Here is an 18,198-nt window from a genome sequence, read left to right on the forward strand (position 1 = left end):
TCGGCCTCATCCAGGACGGTGACGAGTCTGCTTACAGACAGGAGGTTAAGGAGCTGGCTGTCTGGTGCAGTCTCAACAACCTGGAGCTTAACACGCTCAAAACTGTGGAGATGATCGTGGACTTCAGGAGAAACCCCCCTGCTCTCCCCCCACTTACCATCATGAACAGCACCGTGACTGCAGTGGAGTCATTCAGATTCCTGGGCACCACCATCTCTCAGGACCTAAAGTGGGATATTCACATTGACTCCATTGTCAGGAAGGCCCAGCAGAGGCTGTACTTTCTTCGCCAGCTGAGGAAGTTCAACCTGCCACAGGACTTACTGAAACAGTTCTACTCTGCCATCATTGAATCCATCCTCTGCACCTCAATAACTGTCTGGTTCAGCTCAGCTACCAAATCTGACCTCAGAAGACTACGGAGGGTAGTCCGGACTGCTGAGCGAATCATTGGTACAACCCTCCCCACTCTCCAAGAACTGTACTTATCCAGAGTGAGCAAAAGGGCTGGTAAAATCACTCTGGACCCCTCACATCCAGCACACAACCTCTTTGAACTGTTACCATCTGGTCGACGCTACAGAGCTCTGAGCACCAGAACGACCAGACACAGGAACAGTTTCTTCCCTCAGTCAATACATCTCATGAACACTCAATAAATAAACGTAGAACACACAACTAATACATTATCCATTCACCACACTCACTTATTTTATTTTCTCATTTCTAATTTGCACATACTTCACCTGTACATACATAGTCGCCTATATTATATATTATATATTGTGTATTTTTTATTTTTTTTGCTGCTTTGTACATTGGTTATTGGCTATTTCCTGTTATTTTGTTTCATTACCTGTGTCCTGTCCTGTTACTGTCTTTCTGTTGCACTGTGGAGCTTCTGTCACTACAACAAATTCCTTGTATGTGTAAACATACTTGGCCAATAAAGCTCATTCTGATTCTGATTCTGATTCTGAAAGCAGAGGTTGTTTTTGAAAAAGCTGTTAGTAAGGCCAGCAGGGGGTGCTGTGTGGGTCATAATGTCACAGTATAATGACTGGGCTACTATGCTTTTACAAAGGCACTGCCCTTCAGATAACATGCTAATCTGAGGACATGACTCTCTGTGGTCATTAAAAATTCCCAGGGTGCTTTTGAAAAGAGTAGAGGTATAACCCTAGCCAACAGAGGGCCATTTTCTCTCTAAATCATCTCTAAGAGTATTTTACTATATTTGGAGGATATTTTGAGAAATATGGCTCTCTACATACAGCTATTACTACAACACTGATGACAATTGGACACATGGAGAAACTCAAATAACACAGGAAGTTTACTGACTTCTTTTCCTCCTTCTTCGATGATGAAGAACATGTTGGTACCATCACCGACAGTGAAGGTGAATCGGTCTTTGAGGGAGTTACTGCCGTCATGGTTGTAACTGATGCGGTTCTGATAGATGTCGTCCATAGTGAAGGTGTTGGTCTGGCGGTAATGCTGACCATTACTTGTGCGCTCAATGGTCCCGTGTCGAGGAGCCTGAACGATAGTGAACATAACGGAGTCCTCCTAACAGAGAATTTAAGGAAGAGAGATTGTCAAACAGGTGTGAAATTAAGTGAAATTGCCAGTAAGAAGTACATGAGCACTGATGTTTAATGCAATGGATGTCAGCTGTGTGCAATATATAAGTGAATATGTAAAATCCAGGTGACAGTAATTTCCCTCTTGCTCAAAGTGTTCTTTAATCACTCTGGGTTTTCCATTTCCATCTCCTCACTCACATCTAGTCTACTTACACTAGTGTTTGGGGTCACAGCAAGGATGCATTAAACTGATCAAGTGACAGTAAAAACATTAATGTTACAAAAGATTTCTATTTCAAAATAAATTATGTCCTTTTATTAACTTATTATTCATCCAAGAATTCTAAAAAATGTATCGCAGTTTCCACAAAAAATAAACAGCACAACTGTTTCAACATTCAATAATAAACAATAATAAACAGTTTCTTTCAAATCAGCACAGAATGATTTCTGAAGGATCATGTGACAAAGCCTTTACATGGATAAATCACACTTTAAAATATATTCAAATAAAAATTTTTTATTGTAATGATATTTCATAATGATACTACTTTTTACTGTACTTTTGACCAATAATTGCAGCCTTGGAGAGCATACTGTAAAAAACAAAAAAAAAAACTCTTACTGACCCCAAAAGTTTGAATGGTAGTTCCTTTTTATGTCCAGCGATTTTTTTGTGTCAGGAATTAGTTTTTCTCAACTCTTCTTTTTAAATTCCTTAACAAATCTTTGGTCATCCCTCGCGTTCACACTCATTTTATGTTTGTGATGGTTGTTTTTACAATAATAGTTAACAAATTCCATCATTCTGACCTCTAATAACCTGTTAAATACAAAGGTCATTTCTTGCTGACATGTAATAATAGTTAACATGTGTAATGCTTTTGATGGCGTAAGAGAACATTAAACTAAAGCTCTCACTTCCAAAAAAAAAAAAAAAAGAAGAGAAAAAAAAGCTCCTGGCAAAACCATGCCATTTCATTATAGTAAATTCACACAGAACCCCATTACAGTAACGTTAAATAGAGTCCATTTTAAAAAACTAACGTACGACATTTAAATCCTATGCAACAAGCTTTGATGTAAATCCATACGTTTGTTCATTTTTTGAATGTTTTATAAATGATACATGAAACACAACCACGGCATAACTGAAAGCACAGTTGGAGTAAACATATAAGCGATACCTCTGTGTCAGCATCAGTAGCCTTCAGCTCAAACTCAGTGATGGTCTTCCTCACCCCCTCCTGCACCCTCATCCCTGGCACCTGCAGGACGGGCAGAGAGTCGTCCACCGGCCGGATGGTGATGTAGAATGTCTGTGAAATCTGAAGGACAACAGAATAACAGTAATGAAATAATTAAATGCACAGTGCTCAGTAATTGAATCCAGATATGAGCTCAATTGTTCTGCTGCACACAATCTAATTTCTCTCTAAATAGGTTAATGCAATTATCCTATCAGCATTAAATGTAGAGAAACAGATAGACTATAAAGAAAAGTGGTTTTAAACCATTGACAGCTGAAGTGAATTAGAAAAGAAAAACATCCTCAGTTAAAGTACGAAGAGTACATAGAAAATCTGCACATTAAAGGTGTACTTAGCAATTAAAAAAAGTTTGAATCTTAAAGCATGATTAAATCACATGAGATGATTCCAGCCATAAAACAGCCTAAGAAAAGCTGTTTTATTTGACGAAGGAGTGGGGCCAATGAATAATAATCACATTATTTGTGTAACCACACATGTGGTTAATTACTGGACACATTTGCTTATGGAATAAATCAATCATGGCTAAGTGTGTCTAAAGCATTTCTACAGTCAGTGGCATTGGTATCAGAAAGTATTGCTTCTGCATCCATGCCACTAAGTGTCAGTATAAGTCTAAAGCAACTGCCATATGAACTAATGCAGCATTAATCAAAATGCACCTTTTATTGAGCGGTAACAATGCAAACCCAAAATGTATTTGCACATCATTTCCCATTCAAAATGGCAGAAGAGTGTTTCCCGCTGAGAGAAAAGCCCATTGTAGGATAACTATGTGTTCATCTCTTTCAGACACTCACTAGGCAGCCTGTGTTTATTCAAGCTCTTTCGGCCCTAATTAGTGTGTGTGTGGGCGTGTATGTGTTTATAATGGAAAGAAAAGAGAAGAGAAGAGAGAATGAAAAGGAAGAGAGAATGAAAAGGCGAGAGGGAGGGTTGAGATTACTGTGGGAGGAAGTGTGTGTGCTCAGTATGTGTGGAACGAGAAATAAAAAGCAAAGGGTGGGCATGTACATGTTTCTATCAATGTTAGTTACCGTGAAGGATGAGTGTGTCTGATCACTTTTTATAACAAATTATATCACTAGCAGAACAATTTGTTCAGCTGACAAATCAAATGAATTTCAAAATGCTTTAGTATTTATTTTGTGCCTCTTTTACAGCAGCCAATATTATTTTAACATTACTTATATACTATTAAATTATTTATTGTACTTTGAATTAGCTTTCATGTTATATTTTTAGTAACTTTTAGTAATCTTTAGTAACAAGATAAAATTTTAAATGGTCAGTGTTTAAGTTTTATGTTTAATTACTATTTAATTCAAATTAAGATGAATCTTTTCTTTGAATATTTTAATATTCTATGATATATTAATTTTAATTTAATTAAATTTCATTATTTCAGTGCAATAATTTAAAAATATATTTTTGTAACACTGAGCAGTACCTGAGCTGGAGGTACTCCACAAATATATCTATATAGTTACAGATATTTGTACCCCACTGAATGTGTGTGTAAGTGTCAAAATAAAATGTATGCATTTCTATTTTTATGACAATTGAGAAATCTTGTTGCAGTTTGTAATTTTCATGACAATGACGAGGTATATGCATACATGTCGTTACAGACAGTTGGACCCACTGAATGTGTGTTTGTGTGCGTGTGTGTGTGTGTATGCACCTCATTGCCTCCATCAGATACAGTGAAGGTAAAGTCATCAGAGTGTATCTCCTCTTCACTGGTATGAACATACTGAATGTTGCGGGAGGCCAGGTCAGCCTGGGTAAACGTGCTGATCCGTGTTCCTGCAAGGACATCAAATAGAGAAAAACTCTCCAGTGACCAGCAGCCCAGCACTTCCTATACTGCCTTTGCTATTAAATAATAATGTAAACTCACTTGCTACCATTAATAATATCCCACAGGTCAAGTGAAATGGATGAATAAAACATACACTACTGCAGAACTCCCATTGAATGCAATCCGGCCATCACCAAGAGGGACGGAAAGGAAAATAAAAACTGATCTTCACCCACGAAACCTCCTTACATGATGCCCTGGTAGAGATCTATAGGCTAGATCCCATCTAATGAGTTCTCAGTCTTCATTTGACCATGATTGTGTTTAGATATAAAACCTACTATTTATCTTTCACACAAGGCCTGAACATTGCCTGGCAGTTGCGGCCAGCTTTTATAAATGTACTGCTCTGTTGAACAGCCCATACAGAACCAGGACTGCAGACTATAAATATATATTATGATCTCGCGGGCTCTTCATATTAAATCTTCCATAGACACACCAATAACAGTGATGCTGTAGTATGTGTATTTGTGGATGAGCTGAGATACATATATGTGTATGCATTCTAGCACTGCACGTGACCGTAAGTGCGTGAATACAGGTTAATATGGAGTGACACTTACCCAGTGTCTCAGTCCCTCACTTCATACACTGCACTTACTTTAAAATAATAAAGTACACTCCTCCGCCACCATTAGCAAAACTCCATGGATTAACTGCATTAAACGGCACATTAGGCTAAGATGTAACATTTTAGAAGCTACTTTTGAATTGTAGCTTGCCAAGCTACAAGCTATCCATAATTTAGTTAAACTACTCTTTTGACACTACAAGCTACAATAAAAAAGTACCTAACACATTGAAGTTACTTAAGGGGGCAACATCCTTTTATATGAAGAACCAGGGCAGATGCTCAGCCCTTTTTACTGGGACACAAGCCCCAGTGAAATACCACTGTGCCCCAGTAAAACATGACGGTGGAGATTATTTTATACTGACCCGAAAACTATTTTCCTTGATCATTTTTCAGCAATTTTGTTATGTGTGTCAGCAATCATGTCAGCTGTTTAGAATCAGAACTAGTGATAATGATAATTGATTAGTCACTCCCAACAAATACGGAGGATGTTTGCCTGTACCTGGTTTGCTGGAATGTTCTAGATGGCCAAACTGAGGTTGTTTGGTGATTCGGTAAATGAGTTCATCTGGTTCACTGTCCTGATCTGTAGATGAGAGCTGCAGTGTTGTGATCTTCTTCAATGTGTTCTCATCCATAACCAAACCCTTATTAACCACCACTGTGGGAGGAAGTCTGTCCTCTGAGAAAGAGAGAAAAAAGATGAGGATGTACTAAAATAACTTTCTGAATCTTTCAATATCCCGAAATAACTTCTTGGCTCACCTAGAACGCTAATGAAGAAAGACTGGTCAAAGACTCTGTTTCCCTCAGGATCTTCCAAGTTGAATTTAAAAGAGAAGCTGCCTCCACTTTCTCCCTTTTCATGAATGTATTCCACATGTCCTGACAGACGAGGCGCAAAACCACATGAGACAATGCATCTCCCTATGGATGATTATGTATGAGAGAGAGAGTGGAAGAGACAGCAATGGGAGAAAAAACCTTTGTTGATGTCATCCTGGGTGAAGCTGGTGACAGGTCCTTTGACAGATATCTGGGCTTTGTTTCTGCCCATATTCTTCAGCAGGGAGCCCACGCTCACGTCTTTAGTGAGGGTGAACCGCAGTTTAAGGTTATCTGAATCTATGTCCGTCCCTTTTAGATGCTGCTCTGTGATCTTAGATGAGGAACCTGCCAGAAGGAATAAGCAACGGTAACAGAAATGATACAGGCATTTCAGTTATTTATTAACATCAACTCAGTCTAACAAGATATGAAATTCAATTATTCATGTCAAGTGTTTCAACTGGTGCACTGTAAGTAAGATCTGTTTGGACTGGATTACTGCAGTGGTTCTCAGAGTTCACAAAGAAGTCTGGCAGAGAGAGATTATAAGTGCATAATGCCATCATTTCAGTCTGGTTCTCATACAAAGCTGTTAAATGGCTTCAGAAGACTTTTATGTGCTTCTTTTATGTGACTTTTATGTGCTTCTCATTCCTCTCCTTTTGTGTTCCACAGATGAGAGAAAAAAAAACTGGTTTGAAATTATATGAAGCTGAGTGAATGATGAATTTTCATTTTTGGGTGAGCTATTCCTCTAAAATGGCTTCAGGAATACATTATCGAGCTTTATTATATATTAATTTATTTTAGGCTATTTTAAGAGTCATTATCAATAATTCTAATGTTTTGTAACAAAATCATAACGAAAATCACAGAACAATGTGGACCTACTGACAAAAAATATTTCGTACAATGAACAGTGTAACGTTTTATTATTTAACAAAGCAGTGAAAACTGAAAGAACAATCGCATTTTTCATTGTTTTTGTCATTCAATAAAAAGTTAAAATAATAAAATAAATGAATTAAACTTTTAACATTTTATGTTACTTTTGTGTTAAATTGCTTGTGTTTTTCCTTATTTCTTATTTTTTTAATTCTTTGGACACAAGTAAGCAATAAATAAATTTAAATTATTTAGATGCTATTTTCTTTATTATTTACTATTAAGTACAGACATTTGTATATATAACGCTGCTCATGGTGTTTAAAATGGGAACACTGGCAACTCATTTTAGAAGCAGTTAAGAAACTAAATATTTATTTTGTGCGCAACTGTGTCTGATATCATGACGACTACTAAAAATAAGCAATCTAACCAATCAGGGATTCTTGGAATGTGTGCAAGGACAATGTAACATAGTTGTATCTTGACCTGCTGCAATCTGTAGTCCTCTGTTGATTGTGACTCTAGGGCCTTCTCTCTTCCTAATATCCATGCTGAACTCTAGACGCCCGGTCTCTGTGTATATGCCATCTGTTACTGAAAACTGGATCTCGTCAGTCCCAGAGCCACGTCCGTCTGGTGTGTAGACCAGCAGCTCATCTAGAACATCCTGGTAAGTGAAGGTGGATCCTTGCTGAAGAATCCTGCCATTCTCAAAAGGCTGAGAGTAGAACTGCCTTCTGCGTAGCTTTCCTTTTGAAACACATACAGAAACATTGCACAGAAATGAACATTGATGCTACGCTCCTTCACATTTTTCCATCAAACACAGCATAAACACATATAAAATGAAAATCCCATTTGAAATAAATGTGCACTTGACCTCTAATGGTCGCTTGATGTCATTTTTTGTATAACTGCACAACTGTCATAACACTCTGACGCAGTGATTGTATTTCAGTTCTGTCAGCTCCATCCCTCACTTGTGACTCCTAATAAAGCTGCTGTGAACACCTTGACACGCATCCATAAAAGTTTAACCAATGGAGCTCTGTGGGTCATGGCCTTTCCACCGACTCGAGAGTCAAAGGCAGAGGCGCAATGACAAGAACATCAATCAGCCACACAGGAGCCAGCCGGAGCGGTAATGTGGCAAATAATGGCTGTTTTCTGAAGGATGGCCATGAATGAGAGACAGACTGGGGAATGAAGTGGGCATATGAAGAGAAATGGAGAGAGAGAAAGACAGCCACTGACCGTATGAAGGCTTCTTGATGAGGGTAAGGAGAAGATCATTTTCAGGTGTGTCCTGGTCCAGCACATTCAGGGAGGAGTTAGTAATGACCACACCAGAGTTCTCCTCCACTTGGATGCTGTTCACTGAGATAATTGGGACTCTGTCCTCCTTGGTGTGCTGTAAACAACATCAAATAACATCTCATATATAAACCTGACAAGTCGGGAAAGAGAGACAGGAAAGAGATGATGCAGACTAGCTTTGAATCTGCATCCAGGTGAGCCAGCGGCTCCAACTACTTTTGAGATACTGCTAAATGAAAAAAATCAAAGTACCTGTACATCATCTAAAGTAACAGCAAAAGGGATTCTGAAAATGTATTCTGGAACCCATTCATTAAAAGAAACACCATGCAGTTTTAAGCCCAAAGAATATTTTTTTTAATGTGACTCTAGACCACAAAACCAGTCTTAAGTCGCTGGGGTATATTTGTAGCAATAGCCAAAAATACATTGTATGGGTCAAAATGATCAATTTTTTTTTAATACCAAAGTTCATTAGGATATTAAGCAAAGATCATGTTCCATGAAGATATTTTGTAAATTTCCTACCGTAAATATATTAAAACTAAATTTTTGATTAGTAATATGCATTGCTAAGAACTTCATTTGGAAAACTTTTTCAAATTGTTTGTACTTTCTACATTCAGCTCACATATTCGCCTTGAATTTGTTTTCGCTAATTTTGTTTGTCCACAAGGTGGCAAAACTAGCTTAGACAAAGAACACTGAAAACAGCAACAACAATAGACACCCACTTTGATGAGCGTTTATATGAGGGGGTTAAAAGAAACCCAAAAACTCTAACAACAGTTTTAAAGACATTGGACAATGTCTGTGTTAACACTATCAAATGGACTATAAGTTCGGCTGTACGCAATAAAGTTTCGCAACAAAATTAAAGTATACTTTTTGGCTTTAGTGTTTCAATTATACCTGGATGTCTATGGTGATATCAAAAGCCTCAGTTTGACTTGATCCATCACTGATGTAAAAGCTGAAGACATCCTGGCGGATGTTGGCTTGGCGGATGTTTTGAACGTAGAAGATATGGTCTGAGGTGAGGTCTTCCATAGTGAAAGGGACCTCGGGGCTGATCACGCGAGATTCACCAATTGCTGCTGGACACAAAGAACACATCTCAATGTGTTGAACAAACAACACTTTGTTCTAGAGACTGCATTTAACTGGGAATAACATTTCTGAGCCTAATATCCAAACAGCTGATCTCAAAAACAACAAACAAGCGACATTCTAGACAAAACACAAGAGAGAGTGTCAGTTGCAAGACAAGAAATCGCTAATATTTATGAATGAATGTCTGAGGACCAAAAACCAACCCAAAATACACCAAAGCAGACATCAGAGTTTGCGCCTGTTTTGGATGAAAAACTACATTTTGTACAACTGTCGTTTGGTGTTTATGTTCCACCATGATCTGCATCTCCTTTCATCTTCCCCACTCAAACAGGAAGCCTGAATAAAGATCACTGCTTCAATCTGAATTTCACAGATCTACAAATCTCTATTACAGCAAATGAGCGTTCTCCTCATGAATAAAAATTACGCCATCAGCAACTGCTGAAAACAAAACCATCTGCCTTAAGTGACTGGGAAAAGGAAGCTAACAATCTAAGATGCATTACACATAAAGACAGCTAAGAGATTTACCTTGTTTTGTGTTCTCAATGAAACCATACTTTGGTGGGCTGATCAGCCACACCAGGAGGTCCTTTCTGGGTGTGTCTGGATCAGATGCAATAATGTGATTGGCTGAGAGCTGGACTCTCCCTCCTTCTTGAACCTATCCACAGGAAACACCATAAAGAGTTTGGAAAGGCTGAACGAACCAGATCTAAAACTATTTGACTGGTGAAGTGGGAACTGTTCTCACCTTAATACCGCTGCGGACGGTGACAACAGGTGGCTGTCTCTGGGTAGAGGTGATGGTGATAGTGAACATCTGGTTCTCCAAACGATTGTTCTCACCATCATAGACGACAAAGTGGAAAATATCAGTGACAGGCTGGTTACCCGTTTCAAAGGATGTAACATACCTTAAAAAAAAACAACAACAAGATTTTTCACAGTATTTTCAAAATTCTTCAAATGCTGAATAAAAAAGAGCCGTCGCACATTGTAAAAAATTGCAGAAAACATAAGGTACATGTTCCATCTGCTTAAAAAGCAAACCACAAGAGGATAACAGTCAAACATGGGCAAAGATATAATCGCCTGAGAGAACTGTTTCATATTTCATCATTTCTCAGCAGGGCTCAACAATTTAAAGCAATTAAAGAAGCTTGTCTTGTAATGCAGTTGTGTTGTTGAGTCTCCCCAAGCATTTTAACTCACTAAACATTTTACATGCCTCATTTATATTAACATAAGCTGAACTAGGAAGGACACATTAATAATGAACTAAAAAAGACACTGAGAAGGTCCAGACCACATAAAATAATATGAACATGCAGCAGAATTGTGGTTAAAATGAAAGCAATATTATTTGAAATTCAATTATCATAAAATAAATGAAAGAGAGCTGCTAAAAATATAAAATACATCAGATGCAGGCAGGATTTTTATAGAAATAAAACCATACAAAAAAGCTTAAATAAACTAAACTTGAAATAAACATAAAAAATAAACTTTACTAAAACTAAAAATGATTAAATGATACTAAAATGCAGGATGTTTACCTGATTTTGTGGTTGTTGATATCCTCCATTGTAAAGGAGGAATATTCACTAAGTTCCTCATGGTCTGTTTCAGCCTTGGTTTTGGTGAGGATCCCATACATCGGTACAGAAACTAACTGCACAAAAATGGTCTCATCGGGAGATTTATCATCCTACAAGACATTGACAGTTATATTGTAATCAACCAATTATAGCTTTTATTTTCAGTTACAGTCAGAACATGTCATTCCTTACCATATAAGCTAACTGTGAACGTCTAATGATGGTACTGCTCTTTTCCGCCACCTCCACTGACAGCAGGGCCTTAGGGTCACGTTTGGGTGCGTCACCTTTGACCTCCGACACCAAGACCTGCAGCGTGATGGAGGTCATGGAGATCCCATCTGTCACAGAGAAAGTCATGGAGTCCTCCTCTGTGGTGAGACCCGCATGCTCATACTGCAGAACGTTCCTGGTGACGTCACTGGAAGTGAAGGTGTCCCCTGAGGTGAAGCATAAATAAACTAAAGCAACTGAAGCCAGAAAATCAGATAAAAAAGAACACACTAGGGAGAACCAAAAATGTTGTACCTACCGTTGACCATCTGGACCTGGGAGCCAAGGTCCACTCTCAGGAGGGCCCCATGTAGGGGCCCCTCCACCAGCTCAAACTCTAGTTCTTCAGGGGCCGTATCAGCATCCGTCACTGCTAACTGTCGTCCACCTATATGACACAGAAACAAATCAACATAAGATTAAAAGGTGCAAATCGTATGTTTGTTGCGCTGACACCTAGTGGTGTGGATGTAGAAAAGGTTTTCGAAAAATGCGCTATTTGCACTAAAACATCTGTTTTTTCAATGCCAAAAATATGCATTAAAAAGTGAGCATTAGTCATGCCATCCTAATCACTTTTAAACATGATTTAAAACATTTTTCAAAAGAACTAATCACTTCTTTATGTGTAAAACTTTTTTAATGAGGTACAAATCTTTTTAATGACACTGACTGGGCCTATAAAATACTTATTCATTCACACTAATTACTTTGTAGCACTTAAGCCAATACACGTGTCCTTACCCACTGGTGCCCTGCCGCCGAGACTGACCTCCAGCACCGGATCCAGAATCTGAAAGACCGGCGGCTGCTGATGATTGGCCAGCAGCAGAATAGCAAAGTCCATCTCTGGAGTGGTGTGCTCTCCATCAGAAACTGACATAAGAGAGGGAATAGGAATAAGTCACACATGCACAAGAACACTGTTGACCTTTAGGCCAGTTCTGTCTTCTGTACTTCAGCTCAATACAGCACAGATGAATGAATGCAACTTAGACACAGGAAGAATGAATCAGACAGAGAGGGTGAAAGAAAACAGAAAGACCTATAAAGACATCTTACATCATCTCATCCTCCAGAGACTAAACATTTGATGTGAAATACAGGGATAACTTGGCATATACAACTATTCAACATTTGCAATAATATTATTTCTTCATAAATGTCAGCAAAGAAAGATCCTTTTGATAAATGTCAAAATCGGTCTTTTAGCTGCTGTAACCTTTAGAGCTCAAGTAGCTGTGTGACGTGTATATATTTGTGCTTGTGAAAATTTGGAACCATGGTTTCCTAGTGTTCTCCAACTTAACACTTACTGTCTGTGAGGTAGCACTGCACTGATAGTCCTAATATTCTGGTAAGAATCTAATATTTAGTCTTAACATTGCTTAACAGGATAGCTTCTCTTTGGTGAGAATACTGTATGCAAGACTTCTTCAAACGTTTAGTCTGCTTAAACCTGCCCCTGCAAGCTCACATTCACCTGCCTCCACTTTTGAATACGCATGGCCAACTTAAACCCATTGCAAAATCTGGACGTTTAAAATCTTTCACTCTCACGTGAAATTCTTGACTACTGTAATTTCGCCCACAAAATTAGCAGAAATATGGTAAATGTGACTGCACATTTAGCTGTTTTTGTATTTTTATAAATGTTCTAGTTTAAAGTAAAAATATAAGAAATGAGTTTGAACATCTAGAAATGAATAAAACAGAACAGTGGTGATTTGGTATTAAAAAAGGATAATTCCTATTCATTTATGATGATTTTACAAGTAGCAAGAAAAACTAGCACTAACTATTTTTTGTAAGGGTAGACACGAAGAAGTTGTTTTCGTATGTATAAGTTAGGAATAAAATGCTCCTTTAGCATCGACTTCTGATGCTGCTGTTCTTCTAAAGTCTATTGTTACTCTCCATCCATTACTAAAAGCACTAAAAGGAGTTTGTCTGTCCTACAGTGCCCTGTTTCCATCCAGACACAGAAGGGCATATGAGCAGTCACATCTCTGATTCATGGGCACCGTGAGAAGAAGATGGATGCACAGTCGTATCCTGCTGTCAGGTGGAATAAAGCATATGGATGGACATCAGAAAGAGAGAGGGAATTATATTCCCTCTTTGGAATAGAAGGTCCCATAAATAAATAACAGCAACACACCAGGGAATGTGGGATCAGACGCACAGAGGAATCAGTCTATGGTGTTTCAGAGGAAGAAATGAATTCGGGGTTTGCTGGAAGCATGTAAGGTAAGGGAGAATAAAGAAGAGTCGCAGGGGGGTTACAGAGGCCAAAAGTGATTATACTGTATACCTGTGAAATGAAGGCTCACTGATTCTGGTAGACCTGCAGGAATGAAACAGCATTAGTGGTTACTTTCACAATCAACTGCTAACAAATCACAATAATTAGAGTGGTGGGTGAAAAGTTATTTCATATTTAAACAGTTAAGCTGGAGAGGTGAGTTTTACAGACTTATGCATCACTAACAGTACCTCAGATGTTGGGTTTGACAGCTCAGAAGCACCAATTAGCATCAGATTAGTACTAAATCAACAGTGTGCTGGCATATTCTCTAATTAACTTCCCACACAAACCGTACACATTTCAAATTAATGAACGTGTCATTATACTATTGCATGCTACTATTGTTACATCCATTGCAGAGTACTGTAAAAAACTGCAATTTAAAAAAAATATATATTTAGGGACCACATTTTCTAGTTGACTCAAAAGATCTGTAAATTAATGAATGTGGATGCACTCAGGTTTTGAGTTAGAAAGATGTATATAATTTAATCAAAGATACAGTAAAACAGAAATATTGTGGATTGTGTAACAGTTACATTGTGAATGCAATTTAAAGTAATTAAATTTAATTTTAATATTTTAACAATTTATTGCTATGATGGCAAAGCTAAAGTTACTCTAGTCTTGAGTATCACATAATTCTTCCGAAATCATTCTAATATGCTGATTTTGTGCTCAAGAAACATTTGTTTCATGTAATAACACAAAGACTAACCTGTAAATGAGTACTGATAAAGCTCCTGAAGGTGGGAAGGGGCTTGTGGGGGTCTGTAGATAATTTTGCCACTGTCTACATCAGCCTGGGTGAAGAGACGCACATGATGGTAAGGTCTGTCTCTGTGCTCCAGCGTACCTGAAAAAGGAGACATTATATGACATCATTGTATTAATATTAATATAACAATCAGTTCCGTATTAGAAGCTTAGAAATTAAATTGTGGGATAAGTTTATTCTGCTTCTTTATGCTTAATTTACACATACATATCTCAGTGGTGATGTTTTTATTAAAACAGATGAAGATTTCTTGTGCATAAATGAATAAAGTGAAGTGAAGTGTGGCCAAGTATGGTGACCTATACTCGGAATTTGTGCTCTACATTTATCCCATCCAAGTGCACACACACAGTAGTGAACACACACACACCGTGAACACACACACACCCGGAGCAGTGGGCAGCCAAGTATTGACTCATGTGGAGCAGTTGTGGTATTGAAGGTGGAGAGAGCATTGGTTATTCACTCCCCCCACCTACAATTCCTGCCGGATCTGAGACTCGAACCCGCAACCTTAGGGTTACAAGTCCGACTCACTATCCATAGGCCAGTACTGCCCCCAATATTCATGAAATGCATCACAACCAGCATTTTTTTCATGTTTTTTTTCCAGAGGTGAGTAGTAATGAGTTACATTTACTTCGTTACATTTACTTGAGTAAATTTTTTTGGGTAACTAATACTTTTAGAGTATATAAAGATGGGTACTTTTACTCTTACTCAAGTAAATTTTTTGTGAAAAAACGTTACTTTTACTTCGTTACTGTGGGCGACGCTCCTCTCGTTACTTTATCTTAATGTTAAAAATGCTTAAGTTAAAAATGCTTCAATTTATTCCAAATGCGCCGTTTACTTTTATCTGGGCAATGAGCCATGCCCATTCATGAATGATTCATTCTTTTGAGTCAATTCAAAGGCTTGATCTAACCAGTTGGCAAACCAGTGAATTGGTTCACGAATCAGTTTGAATGATTTGTTCAGTTCCCTGTCATCTGAAGCAGTTGTAACAGAAAGTTTAAGAACATCAAGAGTATTGAAGACGTGGCTTTGGATCTACAGTCAACTGAAAGCAAATCTGCAAAAGCTATTGTTTGCAAGCTATGAAGATCTTTATTAGGTGAACACCGCGTGTGCTGTCTACGAGGCTAAATTCGATTACAGTACACGATACCATTATGACATTACCTGTTCGTTGTACATGTACCTTACACATTAAATACAATGTATAATTTATACATTAAATAAGCTGTCACAGAGTATGAAATGAACACCCGCCAAACCCGCGTTAGCTCTGCGCAGCCTGGTCCAGGAGGAATGTCTTTGCCTAGACACAATTAATATTGATATTTTCACAATATTTACGCTTGCAGAAATATACATTTGTTTACATTTTGCAGAACAGACAGAAGAAGATCCGTCAATGTGCATTTGTTTTTGTTATGTTCAGATGTTCGGTAGCGGTCATGTGAGAAGTTTTCACTCTTCTCCGTGTCATATATAGGCCTATACATATATAATATATAATAAATATACTTTAGAATATAATTTAATTCAGTGATGCAAATCAGAATTTTCATCAGCTGTTAATCCAGTTTTCAGAGTCATATGATCCTTCAGAAATCATTCTAAAATATTTTTTTATTACCAGTGCTGGAAACAGTTTTGCTGCTTAATATTTTTTTGGAACCTGTGACATTTTGTTCAATATTCTTTGATGAATAGAAAGCTAAAAAGAACAGCACTGATAATAAATCAACATATTGGAATGATTTCTGAAGGATTATGAGAAACTGAAGACTGGCGTAAAAGCTGATGAAATTCTGATTTGCATCACTGAAATAAATTACATTAAAAAACATTAAAAATCTTTTGAACGGCTGTACTGAACACACGCGTACACACACACACACACACACACATATTACATAAATTTTATCTATATAATAAAAATAGCCTAGATAGATATAGTATATGATCCAACTACTTAGTAAGAATAAAAAAGTATTGGATAAAAAAAACTATTACTTTTACTTGAGTAAATATTTCTATAAGTACTTTTACATTTACTTAAGAACAGTTTTTGGGTACTCTACCCACATCTGTTTTTTTCTATAGTTCGAGAAGGTTTTATAGTCTATTCTATGACTGTTATTTAATCCAAATTAAACGTCTAATCCACAAAAGGATATGAAACATCTGTGACATTGAGCAACCACATATGAAGTTTCTCATAATGATCTTAGACGTGAAATGTCTACCCTTCCATTAAAGTCTCGGCAAGTTTCACCTTTGAAATCCTCTACTCTCTATTTAATGGTACAAAAAGGAGAACAAAACAAAACTATCAGGCTTCCATTATGCCCTTAAGTGTCCTACTCCTCACCCCTATGACAAAAATGGAGGTATAGTTACCGTGGCCTGAGGTAAGCACTTTGGTGATGTTGTAGACAAGCTTGTCGCTGGGCGTCTCAGAGTCAGTGAAGGAGAGAGCAGACGGAGATATCACAGTCACGCGATCTTCCAGTGCCTGCGCACACACACACACACACACAGCCAAAAACATTTACACTGATGAAGACAAATAAGTTTGGAGATCATATGGATCTCAGACTGTCAAGTGTTTTTTTTTATGTTTATAAAGAAGTCTCTTATGCTCACCAAGGCTGCATTTATTTAAAAAAAAACTATATTGTAAAATATTATGACAATTTAAAATAAGTGTTTTGTATTTTTTAGAATGTAATTTATGTAATTTTTTCCTTCCAATATTTCAGCAACCATTATTACGGTCTTTTTTTGTGGAAACCATGCAATTTTTTTTAGAATAGCATTTATTTAAAATATAATTATTTTGTAACAATGTAAAAAATTGTATGTGTCCTTGCAAAATAAAAGTATTAAAAGAATATGTTGATGTTTTTTGACATTCAACATATATGCCCCGCCTCTCTCAAACACTTTGTTTTCTACAAAGTCCCTCCTTCCGACAAGTGCAGTCTGCTCGGATCGGCCAACTGGCACAGTGCATTGTGATTGGCCGAACACCACAAGTCGCGACGGAAATGTAACGCCCCTTTCCATAATCGCGAGCTTCAGCTTTCAAAACTATAGTAAAGAAAGACAGTAAATAATGTCCTTAGTTTTACTATCAGTTCAAGCCCGAGAGGGGAACAGAGTCGCGTGACAAACACAGTGATGAAGCTCGTATGTGTTTGCACACAAGCTGCGATTGTGTGACCGTTTCTCCCTCTCTCACACGCAAGCACACACACACTCAAACGACGCTGCGCTGTGACTCTCACACACACACACAACGCGCAAAATTCCGCATTTAAACAGTCAATAGCAAATACTTAAACTAATAACAAAACACACAGTCCTCCTGATTCAGAAGCGCCAGATTTTCATAGCAAAGTCAGAATTAGCCTACCTCCTCTCCTAGGTTCATGTCGTCCATAAAATGCGTTGCTGTTCTTTTGTAAGTAATCTTAATGATTCCTAAATGCATCTACTTTCGGAAGGCCAAACAAAGTGCTTTTGCTTTCACCTAGAAACACACAGCATCTCCCTGACATGGCTTGATCAACACTACCACGGTTACTGAAACCACACCTTCTTTCTTTACGTGAAAAGAATTTGGGTTGCATTATGCAAATATTTCCACATCTTGACGTCAAGATGTGGGGGCGTGTTTGAATGAGCCGTTTTAGGGGGGCGTGGCAGAGTCTTAACTTTGATAAAGTATATCTCTTTGGCTTTGAGACTTTAGTCTTTACAACTTCAGG

At 37.7% G+C, this 18,198-nt stretch overlaps 1 protein-coding gene across 1 annotated transcript in view; it reads right to left on the reverse strand.

Moving 5' to 3' along the window:
• The window catches only part of LOC306870749 (extracellular matrix organizing protein FRAS1-like), a gene marked incomplete at its 5' end in the record, with an annotated part of 124,404 nt that overhangs the window by 19,009 nt on the left and 87,197 nt on the right, over nucleotides 1–18,198 (reverse strand). Inside the window, 18 exons of the mRNA XM_079418171.1 lie at nucleotides 1,345–1,572; nucleotides 2,777–2,917; nucleotides 4,545–4,669; nucleotides 5,807–5,986; nucleotides 6,070–6,189; nucleotides 6,289–6,477; nucleotides 7,507–7,770; nucleotides 8,275–8,431; nucleotides 9,250–9,434; nucleotides 9,985–10,117; nucleotides 10,208–10,370; nucleotides 11,013–11,164; nucleotides 11,247–11,494; nucleotides 11,587–11,715; nucleotides 12,072–12,203; nucleotides 13,642–13,674; nucleotides 14,354–14,491; nucleotides 16,826–16,940. Coding sequence (XP_079274297.1) covers nucleotides 1,345–1,572; nucleotides 2,777–2,917; nucleotides 4,545–4,669; nucleotides 5,807–5,986; nucleotides 6,070–6,189; nucleotides 6,289–6,477; nucleotides 7,507–7,770; nucleotides 8,275–8,431; nucleotides 9,250–9,434; nucleotides 9,985–10,117; nucleotides 10,208–10,370; nucleotides 11,013–11,164; nucleotides 11,247–11,494; nucleotides 11,587–11,715; nucleotides 12,072–12,203; nucleotides 13,642–13,674; nucleotides 14,354–14,491; nucleotides 16,826–16,940 — 2,832 coding nt within the window. The remainder of the gene's footprint in view (nucleotides 1–1,344; nucleotides 1,573–2,776; nucleotides 2,918–4,544; nucleotides 4,670–5,806; nucleotides 5,987–6,069; nucleotides 6,190–6,288; nucleotides 6,478–7,506; nucleotides 7,771–8,274; nucleotides 8,432–9,249; nucleotides 9,435–9,984; nucleotides 10,118–10,207; nucleotides 10,371–11,012; nucleotides 11,165–11,246; nucleotides 11,495–11,586; nucleotides 11,716–12,071; nucleotides 12,204–13,641; nucleotides 13,675–14,353; nucleotides 14,492–16,825; nucleotides 16,941–18,198) is intronic.

This window comes from Barbus barbus (assembly GCF_936440315.1).
Source record: "Barbus barbus genome assembly, chromosome: 6".
NCBI classification, from domain to species: Eukaryota; Metazoa; Chordata; class Actinopteri; order Cypriniformes; family Cyprinidae; genus Barbus; species Barbus barbus.